At 40.3% G+C, this 21,219-nt stretch overlaps 2 protein-coding genes across 2 annotated transcripts in view; one reads left to right on the forward strand and one right to left on the reverse strand.

Annotated features, from left to right (window-relative positions):
• Positions 1-20,186, reverse strand: part of erg28 (ergosterol biosynthesis 28 homolog) — a 40,252-nt gene extending 20,066 nt beyond the window's left edge. Inside the window, exon 1 of the mRNA XM_071207142.1 lies at positions 19,808-20,186. The gene's annotated coding sequence lies outside the window, so the exon portion shown is untranslated. The remainder of the gene's footprint in view (positions 1-19,807) is intronic.
• ttll5 (tubulin tyrosine ligase-like family, member 5) overlaps positions 1-21,219 on the forward strand; it is a 51,326-nt gene that overhangs the window by 690 nt on the left and 29,417 nt on the right. Inside the window, exons 3-14 of the mRNA XM_071207141.1 lie at positions 2,071-2,177; positions 2,282-2,364; positions 3,615-3,721; positions 4,019-4,149; positions 4,277-4,359; positions 6,082-6,151; positions 6,260-6,344; positions 8,619-8,720; positions 8,819-8,910; positions 9,122-9,229; positions 15,196-15,277; positions 15,600-15,661. Of these exons, the coding sequence (XP_071063242.1) occupies positions 2,071-2,177; positions 2,282-2,364; positions 3,615-3,721; positions 4,019-4,149; positions 4,277-4,359; positions 6,082-6,151; positions 6,260-6,344; positions 8,619-8,720; positions 8,819-8,910; positions 9,122-9,229; positions 15,196-15,277; positions 15,600-15,661 (1,112 nt within the window). The remainder of the gene's footprint in view (positions 1-2,070; positions 2,178-2,281; positions 2,365-3,614; positions 3,722-4,018; positions 4,150-4,276; positions 4,360-6,081; positions 6,152-6,259; positions 6,345-8,618; positions 8,721-8,818; positions 8,911-9,121; positions 9,230-15,195; positions 15,278-15,599; positions 15,662-21,219) is intronic.

Raw genomic sequence — 21,219 nt, forward strand, 5'->3', positions numbered from 1 at the left:
AAATAAGGATTATTTCTGAACTCATTTTAATTTGGTTTCTGTTGTCATGTTTCTAATACCTGTGGTAAAGTCAGTTATTAGCCTACTAATGCAAATCACACACTTATTTTGGTAGGCTTTAGAGTATACACAGCATTTGACACAGTCTATCCTTAGATCCTTTTTTCAGATAAGAAAAAAACACCATAAAAACCTTTGCAGGGGTGGAACAACTCAGTGACCTTGTTTAGCTTTTAAATAGCAGCTCTGTGCAACTTCACCACACTACTGACAACTTAAAGTGTTCATTCTTGTGCTTAACATTATACCTACCTACATCTCATATCTGATCACATACACTTGTGTGGGAGTGTTTCTTCCCTTTAAAACAGGCTCTTCCATTGATATTTTTTGCATTGCTTTTCTAACAGTTATACGTTTGCAAACTGTGGAGACACGTAGGATTTTGCTCACAGTCCCTGCAGCTTCTGGACGAGGCTCTCTGAATTACTCGGGCCTCTTTCTGTGTCAGTAAGATCCTTAGCAAACTGATCCAGACGTAGTACCTCACTACATTTCCCCCTAAATACAGTATCAGTGTGTCACCCTGCAAACCATAAGCATTGTTCATTTTGTAATAGCTGTATTATATAACTATTTTCTTCCGTAGTTTATTGATCATGTAATGTTATCTGTCATGTGTGCAGGATTACAGAAGAAGCCCTGTTTAATAATTTAAACCAAGCTACATTTAGACAGAATGACACCTCAAGGAAGCTTTTATTTTGCATAATTGATGAAAGTTTAACTGAATGACAGAGAAGAGCATCCAGATCATAGCTGCAACTGTTGCTTTAAGTTATCTTTAATTCCCTCTTGAGCTATTCTTAGTCGTACACTGGGCGACACGGTGTCTCTAACTTCCATCAGCTTAGTATAGGTTGCATAGGGTTTAACCTCCCAGGGACCAGTGCTCTCTTCACTGATGGGGCTGGATTGAGATGCAACCAGAGCAGAAATGACATGAGTTTATTCATCATTATCACGCTGCTGCTGTAGTAGAACACTTGGATTTTATGTTGCAGAAATGTAGTATTTGCAGGAGTGCATCCTTTCCGACTTCAATTCATTACCAAACAAATAGGGACAGCACATTTGATTTAAAACGGTTCTTCTGCTTAACTTGGAATCTAATGTTTTCACTTAATTTGTTATGGGGGGGTTGATATTAGTCGACATTACAGTTAAAAGTTATGACGACAGACAACCTTGAATAATGCAAAGGGTAATGCAAAGTATAGCATTACTGGCACACACAGGGCGATCACAGCACATATAAAGACAAACACATGTAAGTGCATGTACAAGCACACTAGCAATATGGCTTTAACCAAATAATTGTAGCTTAAATAGTTATACTTTGACAAATTATCAATGTGATGGCAACACTTTGGCCTTTTGTCTGATACTTTCTCTTCTACATTACATTTCACTTGTTAGACACTTTTATTCAAAGCAACTTACATATGCTCAACGCAAGCGGGGTTTGAACCAACGCACTAACCCTCTGAGCCATAGCCTCTTTCCCCGTAAAATGTCCCTAGTCGTTATAGTTGTTTTTGTTCAAAATAGCTTGAATAGTTAAGGGACATGCAACAAAACCACCACAGTGAAAAATCTATCATCTATCAGCTTTGTCTGACACACCTAGAAATGTAAGCTAGGGGCAGCAGTTGCTTACATGCCTCGGCACCTTATCAACAGCGGCCATGCCTGGTTGAGTTCTTCTCCATCATCATGCTATATGTACCTTATCTTGTTTTCAGCCCCTGATAAGCAGGCTGTGTCTGGTACTATCAGATAGTCTTCAGTTTTACAAGCGTGTTTATTAAAACAGCATATGGGTTTGTTATTGTCAAGCACCTCCTGGACATGTGTGTGGTTCTGTCTCTATCTGCCTGACTGAAATAAAGCTATTCACATCATCCTGCAGTGATTTGGTATGATACTGTTAATGGGACGTTTTCTCCGTAAGATTGTTATTCTAGCAACTTTTTTTCTAAATATGTCTTTGAATGGTTTGTCCACTAGAGACCACCCCTGCATTGCCTGGAGCGGTGTCAGCAAGGCAATCCCCGTTCTGTTGTTTTTCCCTGAAGCAGCTGTTTCAAAAGATGGGGAAATCTGCTCTATTGGAGGTACACTACAAGTCTTTGAATGACTTTTAGAAAAGTAATGGTAGGATATTGAAAGTTTGGAGCCTTTAATACACTTAATACTAATTCTATTTTGTTGTCCTTAGAGCGATATCATTTGGCCTTCAAGATTGTGCGCACAGAGAGCCGCCTGGTACGAGGACTACTCGCCAATCATGGATTCCATGAGGTAATGTTTTCCAATAAATAATGCAAATTGAAAAGATTAGCCTAAGAACCCTTTGTTTTTTTAAAATTCAGAATCATTTAATTTATTTCCAAGTAGGTTGTCACTTGCAAGGACTTTTTTACTGTTTTGTTGTATACTATAGAGCACTGTTTCTCAAACTTGTTCATACCAAGGACCACTTAACCAATAACAAAACACTCGCGGACCACCTAACTCCACAAATATCCAAAATCACATCGTTTTTCTAAAACAGATTACAAATCGCCTGAAAATAGAACAAACAAGTGGCAACATGTGTGACGAAGGTGTTGCGCTGGACTATATCATGCAATCGAAAGTGAAACTTAAGCTCACTCCATTGCGGAGATATTCCCACGAGAGTGCGGACAACTTAAATTTATTTATTTATTTCAAATGTGAAATGTTACCAATATACTCGCGGACCACTAGGGGGCGCTCACGGACCACCAATGGTCCGCGGACCACACTTTGAGAAGCACTGCTATAGAGATACATAAAATAGAATAGAACATTACAGTACAAAAATTAAAACAATACTTTTACAAATACGTTCAATTTGACACTGGCAGCAAAATGTGCAAAAATGTATAGATAGGGAATTTGCACATAATATTTATGCACCTCTCGGCTCTTTATGATAATGTGTGGTAGACCTCTTTTAATTTGCCTTAACATAAATATCAATGTCAAAGCTGGGGAATGCACCCAAGGAAAAAAAACGACCTAAAGAGCATTAATCCTGTTTAACGAGGGCACACAATACCCATTATGGCTCTTTCATAGCAGTTGCAATTAATTCCCTTTTGATTTCATTTCGATGCTTCTTGACTCCCACTAACCCATCATCAAAGGCAGGCATGGTCTACCACACAGCCAAACTTCAATAAGCCTTTTATTGCAAACATCTGTCTCTCCCATCTCAACTGAACCTATGTGAAGTCTGCCTCCTTATGAACTGTTGGAGTAAAACAAAAATAAAACTGATAAAATAATGTCAGGGTGATGAAGATCTGTCAAGTTGGCCTTTCATATGTGATCATTTCAAAAAGAGCTGTATTCCTCCAGATTATTGGTGTACGATCTGCTTCTTGGATAACATTTAACTGAGATTTCACATGTGGTGGACTTCTGAATATATATATAAAGAGATATCTGAAACTCATCATGGAGAGCAATGGCTTTGTTATGTGATTTTCTGAGCACTGAATCTGATTTTTTTTTTTGTTAAGGTTCACCCAAACAGCAATGACTTTAACCTCATGTGGACCGGGTCTCACCTCAAGCCTTACATACTACGCAGCCTTCAAGATTTCCAGAAGGTCAACCACTTTCCCAGGTATAATAGAGTGTTTTACAGTGTAAGTGTGGTGCCACTGCTTTCTGTGTTATACATATCGCCACAGAGCCATTCTTAGCCCTTCAGTTCAGGCGGTGTGTTCGTTGGCTTCCACTGCAAAGCGCGCTTAGATTGGACCGGTGCCTCTCTGGAACATGAAATGAATCACGCTGTCAGGCAGAGGGCGATCTATTGCTTGTTATGTATACGTTTATTTTTTGTTCTGTCAGTGTCGAGGCTGTGAAGTGGAGTGCTGATTCTGAAGCATTTTAAAACCGAGACTCTGCTCATTTCCAGGTCGTATGAATTGACACGCAAAGACCGCCTGTACAAAAACATCCAGCGAATGCAGCAGACTCACGGCTTCAAAAACTTCCACATCGTTCCTCAGACCTTTGTGCTTCCCTCGGAGTACCAGGAGTTCTGCAGTAAGAACACCTCTCCTTTGTTTCTCAGAGTAGACCTCTCCTTATGTTTGCAAGCATTGCACATTCTAAACATGTACATTTGTATGTCTGTTTGAATCTCTTCCCAACCTTCCTGCCTCAATCTCAGATTGTTTTGCCAAGGACAAGGGCCCCTGGATTATTAAACCAGTGGCATCTTCAAGAGGGCGAGGCATCTACCTGGTCAGCAACGTGAGTTATCATCCTCAGACTCTCCCAAAGTTTAGACTTGGTAAAAAGTATTTTTTTCCATCTCCTCAAATTGTGCTTTTAAAAGATTTTAGGAGAGATGAAGGACATCAGTACAAATTAGAAAATAAACATCATAATTCCACGTTTAAGATAACATGTTTTGCTTGTGAACAACTGTTTGAAGCTCAAGTTATACAGTTTAATATAATGTAAGACAGGGGAAAGCAGCCAATCAGAATTAGGAAGCTGGTTTCACAGTGTTCGGCCTTTTTTGTTCATAATTAATTAATTATTACAATTAATGATAAATAAAAGTGAATATAATTTCTCCAGAGCTAAAAGGCTCTCACAAACATTTGAGCTTCTCCAGAATGAACCCTCAATGCCATGCATCGCTTCATGTAACATAAACATGTATTTTTGTCTTTCTTATCCCTTAAATCTTATCCACTGCTCCATCACGCGCTTCAGACAAATACAGCGACCCAAAATAAATGTTTGAAGCTGGAATGAATTGATCGACATGTGTTTGTATGGATAGGGATATTGAATAGTGAAGGCGGGTTTAAACCGAGTTCTGCCACTATCCTGCATGTGAGATCATGTGTATGATTAAAGCAGTGTGTTAAAGGATATCTTGACATCTGGGAAAATACGCTTTCAGCTAGGCTAAGCTAACCAAATGTTGTGTGTTAAACTTTTAATACAGATTAATGAAAAACTTAGTGGTAGTTGACTGTTAGCATCATGACATACAAACATACTTTGTGACTAAAGCATTCAGTTAGCCAGGTGTGTGTGTGTGTGTGTGTGTGTGTGTGTGTGTGTGTGTGTGTGTGTGTGTGTGTGTGTGTGTGTGTGTGTGTGTGTGTGTGTGTGTGTGTGTGTGTGTGTGTGTGTGTGTGTGTGTGTGTGATACAGCTGTCTTTGAAGTAAGTATCAACCAGTGATTCAGACATAAATATACGCTTTGTGGAGTAAATCACTCTCGGCTTTTGGAGGAGCTCAACACGGTTCTAACTCTTGGGAAACATATGCACGATCCTTCTTCTTCTCAGGCATTTTTATGAAACAGTGGAAAGAATGTCAGGGCGATATTTGGAGAGAAGAAAGAAATACGTTCAGTTTTTTTTCGGTTCAGGTTTTTTTCGGTTCAGGCTTTCTCTGAACTGTAGCCAGCACTGAGGTTATTCCCCCCCCCCCTCCGTCCCATCCCCTTCTCAACTTCGCCACCTGCAACACATTTCAACCTCATAAATGACCCATCTCCCACCACCACGTTGTGTTTTTATAGGCTGTTATTGAACGTTGACCCGCTATGGCCAGTGTCGTAGCAGGCTCCAACTTTTCTTGATAATTCTTTGATGTTAATGGTTAACAGCAGGGTCGCATCATCTGTGTGGAATGCTGTTGTATTTGATTGGAGTTACAGTACGGAGGATTGTGGAACATAAAAACACTACATTGGCCATAAAAATGCTTTTCATACTCTGCCAGTGAGATTTTCTATTGAGTTTGTTAGATCACACTTATCCTCTTGAAAATGCCATTTCACTTCATCACTGTTGTAAATAATCTACAATATCCCTAGTTACGTTAATTAGTCAATTTATTACATTTTCTCCAAACCAATGTCCGCATACTCAACACAATACAATGATCTACTGCCTCCATCTTCCTCATTGTGTTGATAATAGATTTGTTTCTGTTTATCATCTGCAGCCAAATCAGATTTCAATGGATGAGAACATCTTGGTGTCTCGCTACATTAATAACCCACTACTGATAGATGGTGAGTCCTTTTTCACAACCTAATTCCTGCTGACACATTTTAATATGTAAGAAATGTTTTGGCTTTTTGAATAAACTGTGTTTATGACTTTTTTTTTATTGTTTATAGAGTTCAAGTTTGATGTGCGGTTGTACGTGTTGGTGACATCGTACGATCCTGTTCTCATTTACGTGTATGAGGAGGGCCTGGCCAGGTGAGCTGACTGTGAGTTTTTGCCATAGGTTTTTGCATTATGTGACATGATCAGGTCACATGATGACCTGACACAGAGAACCGCAGTGAACCTAAAACCCGAAGTAAACTCCTTCCGGTTCCTTCGAACAAAAAACCAATGCAATTTCTCCATAGGATTTTGGAAAATAGCTTGAAATAAGGTCTGTGGTTGACATACATTTAAGAAATGGATCACGTTTTGTTCAGCCGGATAATATCCACATGTCTACCCTACTTTTCTAATTTTCTAATCATAAATCTAGTCGCCAGAAGCAAAATGCTAACGTTATGCTATCAGAACTACAGCAGGGTCGCTGCTTCAACGTCACGCCGACTTAAGAGCCATATTCAAAAATACAGATTCAAAATTGTACAAGTTGAAGCTTTTGTTTTAACAGTTTGCAAGAGTGCAGGTACTTGCTCTCAAGCAGAACAGGGTAAACAAATTTAGCGGGAGTGTTTACGTGTTCGGTGTAATGACGTAAAACGGCCTGGACAACTTCTGTAGTCCTATTCAGCCACATGTTAACAACCATCGTTTTTCAGACACGTAAACTCTTCAAAACTCACCAGCAGGGGTCACTGCTGATGTATTTAATGTCATAGAACAAAACGTGATCTGTCTCTTCAATTTGTGTCAAACACAGACCTTATATCGAGCTATTTTCCAAAATCCTATGATAAATGGATAATCGTTTTTAATAATCGTGATATCAATTATTGACCCAATTGACCACTTATGATTTTTGCCATAATAGAGCAGCCCTAGTTTCTAGCAAAACATCTTTAAGAGATGAAATGAGCAGCCCTACCAGCATTTTCCATGGTGGCCAACATTTTTTTATTGGTCTTAAATTGTAGTTCAACATTTATTTCCTGTTACTTCTGGACCATGACGGTGGGCCAGCCTTTAATGTTTAACAGAGTGGAATATGTTGATTATGTTTTACCAAAATGTTGGCTATATGTTAAGGAGTTTTCAGGTTGTAACAGTGCACTGCAACATGTTTGTTGATCTTGTTTATTGGTATTTATTATTTTGATATTATTTATTTAAATGTATATATGAATGTATAATTTATTTTATTTTGTATTGGTTTTTCAGTTGATTACCCTGAACGTATAATTCAACAGTTAAAAAATTCAAATTATTATTTCTATTTGTTTTAAAGTACAATAAATGGATGTTTTCAAAGTCAATGAATAATCACATTTAATAATCGCAATTACAATTATTGACCCAAATAATCGAGATTATGATTTTTGCCATAATCGAGCAGCCCTAGTCTGGCAGGTAAGAGTGTAAGCCTAGGTATTAGTTTTTCAGTGGTCTGGTGTAAGAGATGCAACGATTAGTTAGGATTAATTCGATGAATCATCAAAAATGGCACAAAAGGCTGTTTTTAGCCATTTAATTATGGAGATTTACTGCTTTTCTCTGTATCAGATACTTTTAAATATTGTTGGCTCTTGGACTGACAAAACAAGTCATTTAAAGACATCACTTCGGACTTAGATTTTTCCTAAATGTTTTTGACATTTCATACACCAAATGGCAGATCCATTTATCTAAAGAGCAATCACAGGATTAATCCCTCATGAAAATAATAAGTAGTGTCAGGCCTATCTAGTGAAGACACTGTTTATTTAGTTAATTCACTTGAGATGCACCCACAGGTGCTCCATCAGTGCCCAGAAGGGGGCAGTCTTAACTCTTCAGACTGTGGCGGTGACTTTAAAACAAAGTGCTCTATTGTTCCAGCTGTAGGATGTGCTTATCAAATGTGGCTGATTGTGTTATTATTCAAAGATTATCTTGGATGATTGTGTGTACATTATTTGTTTTTATTCAGAGAAAGAATAATTAATTAATCACAAAGAGGTTATTATTGTGGCACAGGTAGTTCAGGATAATTTGCTTTGATCGGGTAGAGGTATGTGCTGGAAACAGTGTGCCACTGCCCTGTTGTTTGCTGGCTTGGTGATCAACAGTGTGGAAATAAATCAGGGTCAAAATTCTGAATCCCTATTTTATCTCCGGACATTCCTTCAGGTTGTGTTGGTATTCAGGTACACGGTGTTTGCCAAGGAATTCTCACTGTGGCACTCCTCTCCAACACTGCCAGAGACTTATCTCCAAAAAAACTCCAAAGTGCCCCCCGTCACTCGGTCAAGCCTTATGAATGTGGTCACTATAGCAGATAGATATTTAGTGAGATTGTTTGATGACAGAAATGTTTTCATTTGTCCGCAGATTTGCCACAGTGAAGTATGACCGGACTTCAAAGAACATAAAGAACACGTTCATGCATCTCACTAACTACAGCGTGAACAAAAAGAGCAGCGACTATGTCAGGTAACTCTCATCGGTGAATGTGGAGCTGTTATGGGAAGCCTCATTGACTCATCCATTTATTAGAGCAGAGCCGTTTGAAGTGCATTTCTGCCTTTCAGCTGCGATGACCCTGAAGTTGAGGATTATGGGAACAAGTGGAGTATGAGTGCACTGTTGAGGTATTTGAAGCAGGAGGGGAAGGACACCACATGTGAGTCAAAACTTCATTGTCTTCCCTTTCTCATCCTTTTCATCTTTCCCTGTTTGATTTGATGCAATTAAAGTGAATTTGAACTAGTTTACACATATTTTTTTCTAAAAGCCTGATCTGTTTTCCTTTAGATTCAAACTAAAATGTCTATAAATGACCCAAAAAAAAGAATTATTGGACGCTAGTGACACAAACATGTTGTGTATTCCAGTGCTGATGAGGCAGGTGGAGGACCTCATCATCAAAGCTCTACTGAGTGCTGAGCTACAGATAGCCACCGCCTGCAAGACTTATGTTCCCCACAAGACTAACTGCTTTGGTAATACTTTCATATTCTTCTTCAAATGTTTTCCACCACACAGTTTGTAATCTAATCCATCGGAGTTTACCACTAAAGTGCGTATTGCCCTTGTAGGCTCTTACACTTGCACTGATCCAAACTTCAGTACCACATCAGTGCCTAGTTAGGAGTTCAAAGCCAACAATAGTAACATTGAGGTTAACAAAATGAAACGCTTATTTATTTTTTTAAACTACGAGCAAATGTAAAAACAGCCGAAAGATCTTAAATAATACATACAAATATAAACTCAATAATATTCTACATATTCATAATTATATTAAAAAGGAGGCAATTATAATGTTAGCATATGGATACAGGGCCACTGCAATGTGAAGCATATATATATATATTTTTTATTTCATTTAATTTAGTTTTTTGAGACAATAAACAATAAAAAACAAGCAACACAATAAACAACCGACATTAGCACAATACAATAACATTGTTGCCAGACAGTATGCGATTTATGAGAAATAATCCTGATTATTATGGACTCATAAATCGTTTCTTAGTCTTAACAAAAATGCCAGTCTCTCCATCTCGTGAATTTCTTTAATGATTTCAATCCAATGGCCTACTGTTGGACGATCGGCTTGTAACCACTTGCTTTTTTAACTACAAGAGTGAATATTTTCCGAAGTTATCTATCCCTCCCTGTTAGTTCCTCTGGTAGGTCACCCAAATAAAGGACAACACATAAGAACGGGATCTGTAACCCCAAAATATGATGCATGGTTTTCCAACTATCAATCCGAAATTAGTTTATCTTTGGGCATTACCAAAAGGGGTAACATGGTGAAATATATTTCTATTACTAAACCTATATCTTGGTATTTGCCGGATTGTCAGGTCTCATATGATTTTATGTGAATAAGGTAAAAAAAATGTTAACGATTGCAACTTCACAACATTTTCCTTGAGATGTATTTCCCCCCTCTGCTCACACAGTGCAAATACACATCGTTAGTCATGGTCAATACCTCAGCGCTCACACTTCCTTTGAGTTTCATGCATTGTCCAGCAGTTCCTCCATACTCGTTCTCCAGTGAGCCGATGCTGAGCTGGTAGACAGTCGTCGCTCAGTGTGGAGCCTTCCTGCCTGTCGCTGCCCTCTGATTGGCTGCCGGGTCGTGGAGGGCCTATTGACTGAAGCAGGCATTTGCTTTCTTCACTGCGTTCCCATTCAGATCTGCCCTGATTTAGGCTGACTGTTTTCTTGGCTGCTCTTGCCTAACAGCGGGCTCGTGTGAACTCCATTTTCGAGCCATTACCCATGTTAGTGTTGGCACTAATTGTCGGCGCTCTCTCTCCCCCTGGCAGTCTCTCTGAGATTTGGGGTTTTAGAAAGGAGCGCGTTGGCCAAGCCTCCCTCAGCACCACTGTCTCTTTTTCCTCTTCTCTCGCTGTTACTGTTTGTTTATGATTCTCCCTCGACTGCTCACACTCCTTTTCACGTTAGAAAAAACAAAGGGCTGTTGCAGTTGTGACAGGCTCCTGTAGACATAATAGCCCCCCTGATCGGTGGTTGTTTGGGCTGTATGGGGCGCGCAGCAGCACAGACTCACACCGTCTGACAGCCGCCTGCATAAAGATGCTATCTGCACCCTGAGCATAACTGCTATGTTGAAAAACCACATTAGCCCAGGGTGTGAATGTTGACCATGCAGGTATTTACAGGGAAATGTGGCTTACCAAGCCTCAACCTGGCTCTCACACACACGTGATGAATAAACAACCAGATGAGAAATATCTTTGGTGTGATAGAATAACAAGTTTGTTCCAATTCTCAATCATTCACTCATTCAGATAAGCCTGGGATATTTGTTTGTACACACATTTAGTGAAAATAGGGATTATAATCAGGTATAGAATTGAAATAAAAATGTTTTGTTGCAGGAAAATATATTATGTACACACATTACTTCCCTTCGCTAAGTGGGATGGCCTCGAGATTTTGTGGAAATAAATGTTTTTTACTGGTTGAGAGGTTGCCATTACTTCTGTAAGAAGAAAGGAATACTTCATCATATTGGTTAGTAAATCTAAAGTATACATCTAAAGTAGTTGAAGGATATAGAATTAAAAACTGACGACGGTGATATTATTCATGTGTCAGTTGTGAAACTTTGAAGGCAGCAACAGACTAATAAGACTTAATACACAAGCCGATATACACCTCTACAGACATTGATACTACATCAATGTCATTGTGTGGCACAGAAGCAATTAGCTTCTACACCTTCTCTATGATACTTTATATGCTGTGGTCTGCTGTGAACATACCCATTACCCTACTTCAGCTGTATCAGTTTACCATTGAGTTTAGTGTAATTTTGTTGTCTTCAAATGGCCTCAAGCAAGTTAATTACAGCATTCATAGTCTGTCTATACAGGATTAAGTTTCCTGAGACAGACACTGACGGTTCCAGAGGACCACCCTCATCCTCTCTCCTCTCTTTCTCCCCGTGTGGTCATGTTGCGTGAGTGAGTATGTATGGACACAGAGACATGTAGGAACCAGAGTTTTACAAACACACAGGTCTGTCTAAGCTCCAGGGAGTCCAGTCTAGTATCTCTTAAAAAAAAAACGCCCAAACCACCAAGGAGTCATGTTCAGTCCACCCCTCCGACTCCCTTCTGCTTTCTCCTGCACTTACTACTTTTCCCGCTCCTACCGTATCCCACACTACACTCAGCATTCATCCTGGGCCTTGGCAGCTGCCAGTAATTGTAAACAGGTAAAGCTTGAGAATGCAGGGCAGCAAATACATGCGTGCTAGGGCAGCGCATGTGTTGATAAAAGCAGCCATTGTTAAGAGGTTTTTATACGCTCTCTGGCTTGTCTGGAAGGGAGCCACGCAGGATCATAAAGCACATTATAATCTTAATTTACTGCAAATTGTTCCCTGCCATTTTAATGTCTATTAATGGCTTTAATATTATGTTTATTGTTTTCAAATGGGCTTTCTTCCCTTTGCTCAAATTGCACATCCGTATCTAAATGAGCATAGTGTAACAAAACCTTTTTATAGCTTCGTAATGTCTCATGTGGGAAGAAATAAAAACAACAGATTTTCTTTTGTTTTACATCGGTAAGAAATGTGTGTGTGGTGTGTGTGTGTGTGTGTGTGTGTGTGTGGGGGGGGAGAAAATACCACCCATGCTGCTCCTTACCGCTGCCGTGTGATTAATGGACAGGCTTTTTGCTGAGGGATGCTGATTACGAGATGTTTTGACTAAGATCTGATTAGCCAAGCCAAAGACCTATTTTATTACACACAAAACATTCCACTTTCTGGTCCTGTGTTCCACTGAACGTCCCTCATTAAGTGCTGAGTGTGGTTGGATCCCCCGTCTGTGAACCACTCTCCCTGTTTTACATTTGTCAGAGACTCCCACACTGCACTGCCGCACAGTGTTGTCTGCCTGTGATGACAGTGTGGCTGATTTATAACTCAAAATATGTTAAAGAATGATTCACGGTTTGGGTCGCGCTATCATAATAAGGCTGTTGTGTTAGCCTTAATTTGTTGTCGTCACGAGATGATTGTGGCTCCAAGCGGCTCCGCTGTGATCGCTGCACCAGCAGGGAAACTCTTCAGGGGCAGTCATTTATCTCAGAATGATGCAAGAGCGATCCAATTGCCGTGGCCTATGAAGAAAACACATGAAGGAACACTTTATGTTGCTGTTGTTGTGGGCCAACCGGCTGCAAGGCCAGGGCGGGGAGATGATGTTTTTGGGCGTTTTGTCTTTTGTGGTGCAGTTTCCAGCAGCACCCATCCAACAATGAAAAAAATGAATCTCTTTTCACTGTCACATTTGTACTCCCCCTCCCTCTTTTATGGGTGTGATGTGGGTGTACTGTATGCTGCCTCTCCTCTCCTTGTCTGTGATGCTTGTTGTGGCCTCTCTGCGGGCACATTTAACAGCTATAGAACCAACGTGTCTAGCAGGGAGCGGGCTCATGGGGCAGGAGTGGCGTCTGCCCCTAATTGGGGGAAAATGAGCGGCACATGGAGCCTGCTTGTCGGGGGCTGGGGAGGTGGAGGAACACCTCCCCATTTTCCCCTGTTGTTGTGGTGCCACGCTACAGCAGCACTACAGCCTCAATCCCATTTACTCCAGTACGCTGTTCCCCAAGATTAATGTATAATGTTTTATGTGCATGTTTTTATACAGAAGTGGCTAGAAGGGGATAAGCTGGCAAGTGGAAAATAAAATCTTAGTGCTCTGAGTGAGTGAGTACTGTATAGCAGTGGGGGTCCCTGCCGTCGCGCCTCAGAAGTTAAAGATGGCAGCCGCAGCTTCAGTTGCTGCTTTTGGCGACTGATCTTGAACCCAGCCGAGTTCACCTCCATGATGGAAATACAGTTTACAGTTACACCAATTTGACTTCATGTTGCCACCGTACAGTATGTGGACCTCATGACCCATGTTGTAAAGCCCAGTGAATATATCCCATGTATTTAACTTAAAAACATAAATATTGATAAAACATACATTTATGTTTTTAGGAAAGTCATTAAAGAGTAATCCAATGATTTTTAATATTACACCTCTATTGAATTGCGCAACTAACAACAGGCAGTTTAAAAAAAGAACGGTCAAAATGTAACCAGTGTGGAAAAACCCTGGATACTAAATGTCCTTATAATGCAATTATATAGCAGCTTGTTAGTCTCACTGTCTGGTAAGTGCTCATGTATTTAAAACCCCATGCCCCCGTTTTGTAAGAATCCTGATCCTGTTGTGTTAAATCAGTGCTACTTCAATTAAAAGACCAAATATATACACATTGTCAAGTAAAAGTACTTGATGTTTGACAGCTGTATGGGTGGAGAAACTACAATTATGAAAGTCATGTAGAGCCAAATACATTTAACTCATCCTGTTAAACTGAATTGCCCAGCCTAACATTATCCAACTGAGTGCAATATAAAGCCATTGCTCGCTGTCACGCTTACCTTTTGTGTGCTTAACACTGGCACTGACCTGAGATGCTAGAACAAACAGTGCTGGTTATGGCAGCTTTGAAAGCTCCAACCCCCCTGGCCCATTCTCAACACAGTCTATTCTTTTGAAGAGCAATGAGAAGGATTTTCCCCCTGGCTCTCTATGCCCTATCCCTGTAAAATACTGTGGTTTCCCCGCACGCTGCTGCGTACAGGGTGACACTCTCCAGAGCAGTGTGAGGGCTTTAGTGTACATAGGCTATGTCGCAGTGAGCCATATATCAGTCACTGAAACAAGTGGGAAAATTGGAATTGAAATGGATGGCTTTTTACACGTAGCACTTCCTGACCACTTTGTAAGAAGGTTTTACCGTGTCAACTCAGAGCTTAGCTATTATTGGAGTGAAATATATATGGTATATATCGCAAGGATTTCTTATTCCTCTGGTTTCTGCCACTTAGAATAGCTGTCAAACTTCTAGCTTTGTACTTCAGGACTATATGCTTTATTGCCCCAGTTGGGCAAGATACAAACGTTATAATGGGGCTGACGCTTTCTCTGCTATCCATTAGAGCGCCGTCCCTCTTGTTAATATGTAGTGACACTATAGGCTACCTAATCCCCCCCCCGCCATGAGAAAAGTATTGACTGTATGTATGAAAATATTCACAGCCACACTGTGTTTTTGATCTGCCGTCTTGCGTAAGGAACTTCCTGACAGATGAAATGTGTATGTACTTAGTTAATGTAATTGAGCCAATCCCTCAGTAGCAGGCTTCGTGAATGTTTCTCTCTTGTGTGATTTTGGATATAACATGCGTGTAATCAGTTGCAGTAAAATGCCATGTTGCCAAATGCCACATAATGAACACTTTAGTGACTTTGATAGCCTTCATGCTTTATTTGCAGATGTGAAGAGGTTTTTCTTGTTCTGCTTCCCAGTCTGTGGTGAAACATTTTGATTCATTTTGTGTTTCCTTGTGTAGAACTGTATGGCTTTGACGTGCTCATTGACTCCAACCTCAAACCCTGGTTGCTGGAGGTGAATCTTTCTCCCTCCCTGGCATGGTGAGTGACACGGTCTTAATCATCTGAATCTTTATTTAGTTGTTTCAGGAGAATCTGTTATTGAAACAAGGTTTTTAGTTTTTTTAATATGCAACCAAAAGAAATGCTAATGAATGCCACATTGAAGGAAATGGCTCATGCCCTCTGTTTGTGAAAGCATATATCCTCAGGCTAAATTCCACAAAAACTGTTGAGTCAGTTTAGTAGCAGTCAAGGTCAAGCAACAGATCTTTATCTTCTTATGACTCAATATCTTTACCCGTTTTTAAAAATGTCTTGTGTCTTTTTAAAATTCTAATTTCTTAAATCAACTTATTTACAGTGATGCACCTTTGGATCTGAAGATTAAGGCCAGCATGATTGCAGACATGTTTTCACTTGTGGGTGAGTACATGCTGAAACAATGATTAAATACAACTTCCACATTTAGTTCATGCACATTTTTAAATCCATGACATAAATGATATGCTTGTGAAATAACTGCATTAACCACCTAAGATCTTCTCGATTACTCATATGTTGGCATAGATGCCTTTCACTTGTAACCAGCAGGTTTGAAGCAGGCAGAGACAGTCGTCTATTGTTTAATGCTTATTGTTTTCCTTTATTCCGCTCGTTGAGTTTTTGCAAACTGGCAAAAATAGCGGTATGACCATAGACTGGGTATGAGTTCATAATAGGAGTTGCGAGAACTAACCACAGACTTCATTAATTAACAGAAAATGACTTGCGGACCACTTCGTCAGAGAGAATTGTTTTGTAGTCGTTTACCTTTCTTGAGAAACTGTATCGAACATGTTAAATGAATGCATTCTTTTGCATGAAAATACAAAAGAACGGCAGGCCCAAGGCTGAGATGCACTGTTTATACAACAGTGTTTCTTGCAGGAATGAGATGAGTCTCTGTTATGTCTCCTCCCCTCCTAATTATTGCATTTAAATGCAGGACAAGAGTTCATAATACATATTAATGTTGAGGGTTGAACCACAGAGAATCTCATACTTGTGGATGAGAGTTCAAAGTTAAATAATAGACAAATATTAACCAAAGTTTCAAATCTCCTGATTACTTAATCCTTTGATTTATGCCTAATACTATTCATAGGATACATGGAGCCCGCTGATTATCAGGCGTCCATATAAACTGGCAGTGAACCATTATGTCTGTGGTTTCCGGCTAAATGGTATTAAAGAAATGAGTTGTGTGCGTGTGCGTGTGTGTGTGCGTGTGTGCACATATGCGCGTGTATTAGCCTAGGCCATGCTGTGGCTGGAAACCCTCCCTTCCAGCTCATTAAATGAAATCGTAGAATCATAAATTGCCAGTTATCTTTGGACTGAGACGTTACTGCGGGTATGGGGAAAATGAGCAGTGGCATGTAAAACATAGCACATCTATTATGTACCAAACAAACTAAGTCGCCGTTGGCTGATAACACTTGGGCTGCATTCTTTCACACACACACACACACGGGTATCCGCCGTTTTACGCGAGGTGCAAGCAGCCGTACACCGTCTAGGTGTTGCTAAGCTTCCTGTACTGAATATCATAGTCTATTGCCTTAATCAATATATGCAATGGCATGATAATATTATTGTGACAAGTGGGGTATTCACCTGGTGTTTCCAGAAATTAGACGTAGATGCAGCCAAAATCGACGAAAATCGTCAAAAGCCACTGTCGTTTTTCGATACATCTGCAGGCAGTGTGTAAGGGCAATCCGACAACCCACACAGCTCTAGTTTATGCTGGTAACGACCTAAAGCACACCCCTCAAGTCCAGAGATGTAATCCGAAGACATGCAGCGATTTCTTCGGTCGTTAATTCAGAAAAAAAACCTAGTGCGCTCTGCCTGGCTACGTTAGCTAGCTGTTTATATTTACACTTCCAGGATATTTGCACCTCCAGGAAAATGGCGTATTTATATATATATATATATATATATATATATTACCCGTTACAATGCTCAGTAATGCAGTTACAACACATTTTAACCCGAAATTAAATGGTGTTTTGTTTTTTAACAATGTACTAACATAGCGAGACATTCCGACACCAGACAAATTGTGCGGGTAGATTAGTAAACCTGGTGTTTACCCTTCAGGCTTCGCGTCGGGATCTTCGGGGCAGTTGAATGTTATGCACCCTCTATTCAAAAAGAGAACGGAGCGAAAAATACTAACAACACATTGTGTCAGGTGCGCGTGACCTGCTCCGCTGCGCGTGCATCATTTCCAAAGTGCTTCCACAGCAGTGACACACATCTGTGGATAATCATTTATACGAAAATGGTTAAAGCAACCATCACTAAACGCCAGCAACACTGCATCTACTGCAGACCGTAGCAACGGGTCAGATGGGGACATCACGTTACCCTCCGTTGTGGACACTAGCTTACTCCCGCCTGACTCGCCGCCCTCAACCCCAGAGCAGCAGTTTTCATCGCCCGAAACACCGCCGCCCCTCTGCGGCCCGCAGGTGCCAGGATACCACGGCAAAACAGAGCCTGCCCAGGTATATCTAAACAAGTACCCGCCTGTACAGTGGGGTTAGGTGGTCATTTTGCAGCTCGTGGTATACAAATAGACAAGGGCTAGAATATGTGAAAAATAGTGCCATATTCTGCCATGCCTGTAGAAATATTGGGTCAAACATAATGCATACAATAGCACAGATACCTTCACCACGAATGGCTACAAAAAGATCTCATATCCCAAGCTTATCAACAAGCTAATGTTGCAGCTGAAATGATCTCCAGGTCACAAATTCAACCTCACACGATGATGTGATACCAGTTTTCAAGGACAGTAGGCCTACATGTTCTCTTCCCAGAGTATATGATGGGACCAAAGTGATGATTTAGTAGGCTACATGGTTTTAATAATACTTTTCAATGTTTGCCATTTCAAACCATGAGCTGGTTCAAATATTTGCCTTGATTTACAATATGTTCTCATTTGTGTTATCAGTACAGTTTTGAAGCTTTTCTTTGTCATAATCCACTTTGGACTGTATGAAATATTTCAGGATTGCACTTTTAACTCACTTGAAATGTTCTCACTTGCTTGGTTTCAAAACATAACAAATGCCATAATCTGTTCATTGGGGACCATCAATGCTATTTTTCATTGCTGTTGCCGGCCACTATTGCTCATGCAAACCTGCTACTGCTGCACCCCCTGTAATCTCAGATTCACCCGGAGTCATTTTGTTCTGGAGCCGGGCCTGTACATGGCCATATACTAAACAAACTACAGAGCCCATTCCGTGTCCTGTTATTATTCACTTCCTGTCTGCCTTCTTCTGGTGATTCATCTGACGTCTAGCGCTCCGTCTTTTAACCTCTTTTCCTTTCTCTTTCTTGATCCTCCTTAGCAACCTTCATTATAGTCCTTGACAGTGGTCTGTACTGCTGTATTAACAACGTGTCACATGTTAAGAATTTACAATCAGAATTGAGTATTCAACTAATCCGTGTAATACAAGTTGTTAGTAGCCTTAAGGGCCTACACAGTTGTTATGCTATACCACATTGCCCTTCACTGGATGTATAATGAGCTGCACTAAACTACATTTTAGCATTTAAAATACCTAGCCATTCTTTTGCGGTTATGTTGGTGAAAGTAACTAGAAAAGTAACTAAAGTAGTGTAACTCATTACATTTCAGAGACAGTAATTTTGTAATGTAACTTATTACTTTCAAAAGAGAGTAATATGTAATATATTACATTTTGGAAGTAACTTGCCCAACACTGGTTACCATGATGCTAATGTTAAAGGTGGGGTAGGTAAGTTTGAGAAACCGGCTCGAGATACACTTTTTGTTATATTCCAAGGAATGCTCTTAACATCCCGATAGCCGGCCCGGCTAAAATAACTGGATGGCCTACCTGCCTGTCAGCCTTCCATCGGGGCACAAACTTATCTCGTGCCCTCATTGGTCATGTGTGTGTTGGAGGAGGGGCTCTGTGAGGAAGTGGCAGATTTTCTCCGGTTGTGTATTTTCAAATTCTAGCGATCTCGAGCCGGTTTCTCAAATGTACCTAACCCACCTTTAATACGCCAAAAATAGAAAACACAATGATTGTTCACGAGTCCGAAGTCTTTTGAGCAGGAGTCCAAGTCAAGTCTGAAGTCTCTGTGTGTGTGACTCGAGTCCGAGTCACAAACTCGAGTCCCCATCTCTGGATGCACCGGGTACCTTTCTAGTAGCTCTGTAGCCATCCACGAGTAGCTTGCAGCAACACACGGAGTTAACTACATTATACAAACATGGGTTAATGATTAGAGGTAACCGAGTTATTTATTTTGTTAAAGTTTCAGCTATTCTATTTACAGTTCTGTCATCAGATAATTTAATACGATTTGTTAAAACACTTTCTTTTCATGTGAAATATTATTTATTTAATTTAAATAAAAAGCAATGTTAATTTTGTTCAAAATGTGTTTAGTTAATTTAATAATATATGTATTTTTGAATCAAGTATTCATCTTTATTCTGATACATACCCAGGCTACTTTCCTCACCTCTGGTTGGGGCAACATGCCGAGCGTTACCCGGCTCTCTGGATGAAGATCAAGCTGCTTCTTCTTTCCTTTTCCACAACGAATCTGGTTGAACAGGGATTCAGCCAGGTCCTCCACATGCTGTCCAAGTACCGGAATCGCTTAGACTTGACTAACTTCTCTGCAACCCGCAGATAAGAAACTGGCTGAGAAACACCAAACACAGGGCTCACAGTCACACTAACTATGAAAGCAAGAGAGCTTTTCTTTTTAAAGTGAAGGAGTCCTTGCTATTTTCCAGTCGCCTCAGATTTGTTCCTTTGTAGGCTGCTCATTTTCCGTTGGAACGCTGTTTGAATCTCAAACTTCTTCCGTTGCATTTGTTTAACATTCCTGGATAGCATTTATATTTACATGGCTTCCCCCCCCTGGGTACCTGCCGTATTTGACGCGTCCTCAAACCCGGAAGTAAGCGGCGCATGGGTTCCTTCCTTGGACCAAAAAGCAATGCAATTTCTCCATAGGATTTTGGAAAATAGCTCGAAATAAGGTCTGTGGTTGACACTTACAGAGTTGGGTGTAACAATAAATAATAATAATATTACTTTGTCGGTAACGGAGTAGTGTAACGCGCTACTTTTATAATCCAGTAATCACACTACAGTTACTAACATTGCCCCGACACGCGTTACTTCGTTACTTTCTAAAATCAGTCATAATCAAACCTCAACAAACACCTGCAAAGAACACATGCTAGGTGAAGCTAACGCACATAGCTGTTGTTTATTTATATCACACACACGTAGTTCTTCTTCTCTGTTTTCCGGTTGTTGCTTGTTTTTTTTAATAACGAATACACACTACCGCTGCCTGCTGGTAAGGAGAGTTATTGCCACTCACGCATGCGCAGTTCGTACGTGCTCGGCTGAAGTCTGGCTCCAGTGCAACACATGGCCAACACGCAGGAGAACAAGCTGACGCAACAGCGTGAGCAGAGATAGACTGCGCAAAATATACAGATAGCAGGAGACAGAGGACAGCCACGGTCAGATAGCAGGAGACAGAGGACAGCCATGGTCAGATAGGAAAACATTCAGGATCTGGATCAGTCTTATGCGACAATGGAAACTGAACTAAAGAGAATATTTGAAACTTTAGCAGTCTGCGTGATCTGCCTGTAGGGAGGGGCGGCCGGCCCTGCGAGTAAAGTAACGAGTAAAGTAACGAATTACTTTATGTAGATAGTAACGAAGTAGTGTAATATATTACTTTTTTTAAAAGTAATATGTAATATGTAATATATTACTTTTTTTTAGTAACGACCCCATCTCTGGACACTTAACACACATTTAAGAGACGGATCACGTTTTGTTCAGTCGGATAATATCCACATGTCTACCCTACTTTTATAATTTTCTAATCGTAAATCTAAT

The sequence above is a fragment of the Pseudochaenichthys georgianus genome, chromosome 22 (genome assembly GCF_902827115.2).
Source record: "Pseudochaenichthys georgianus chromosome 22, fPseGeo1.2, whole genome shotgun sequence".
NCBI classification, from domain to species: Eukaryota; Metazoa; Chordata; class Actinopteri; order Perciformes; family Channichthyidae; genus Pseudochaenichthys; species Pseudochaenichthys georgianus.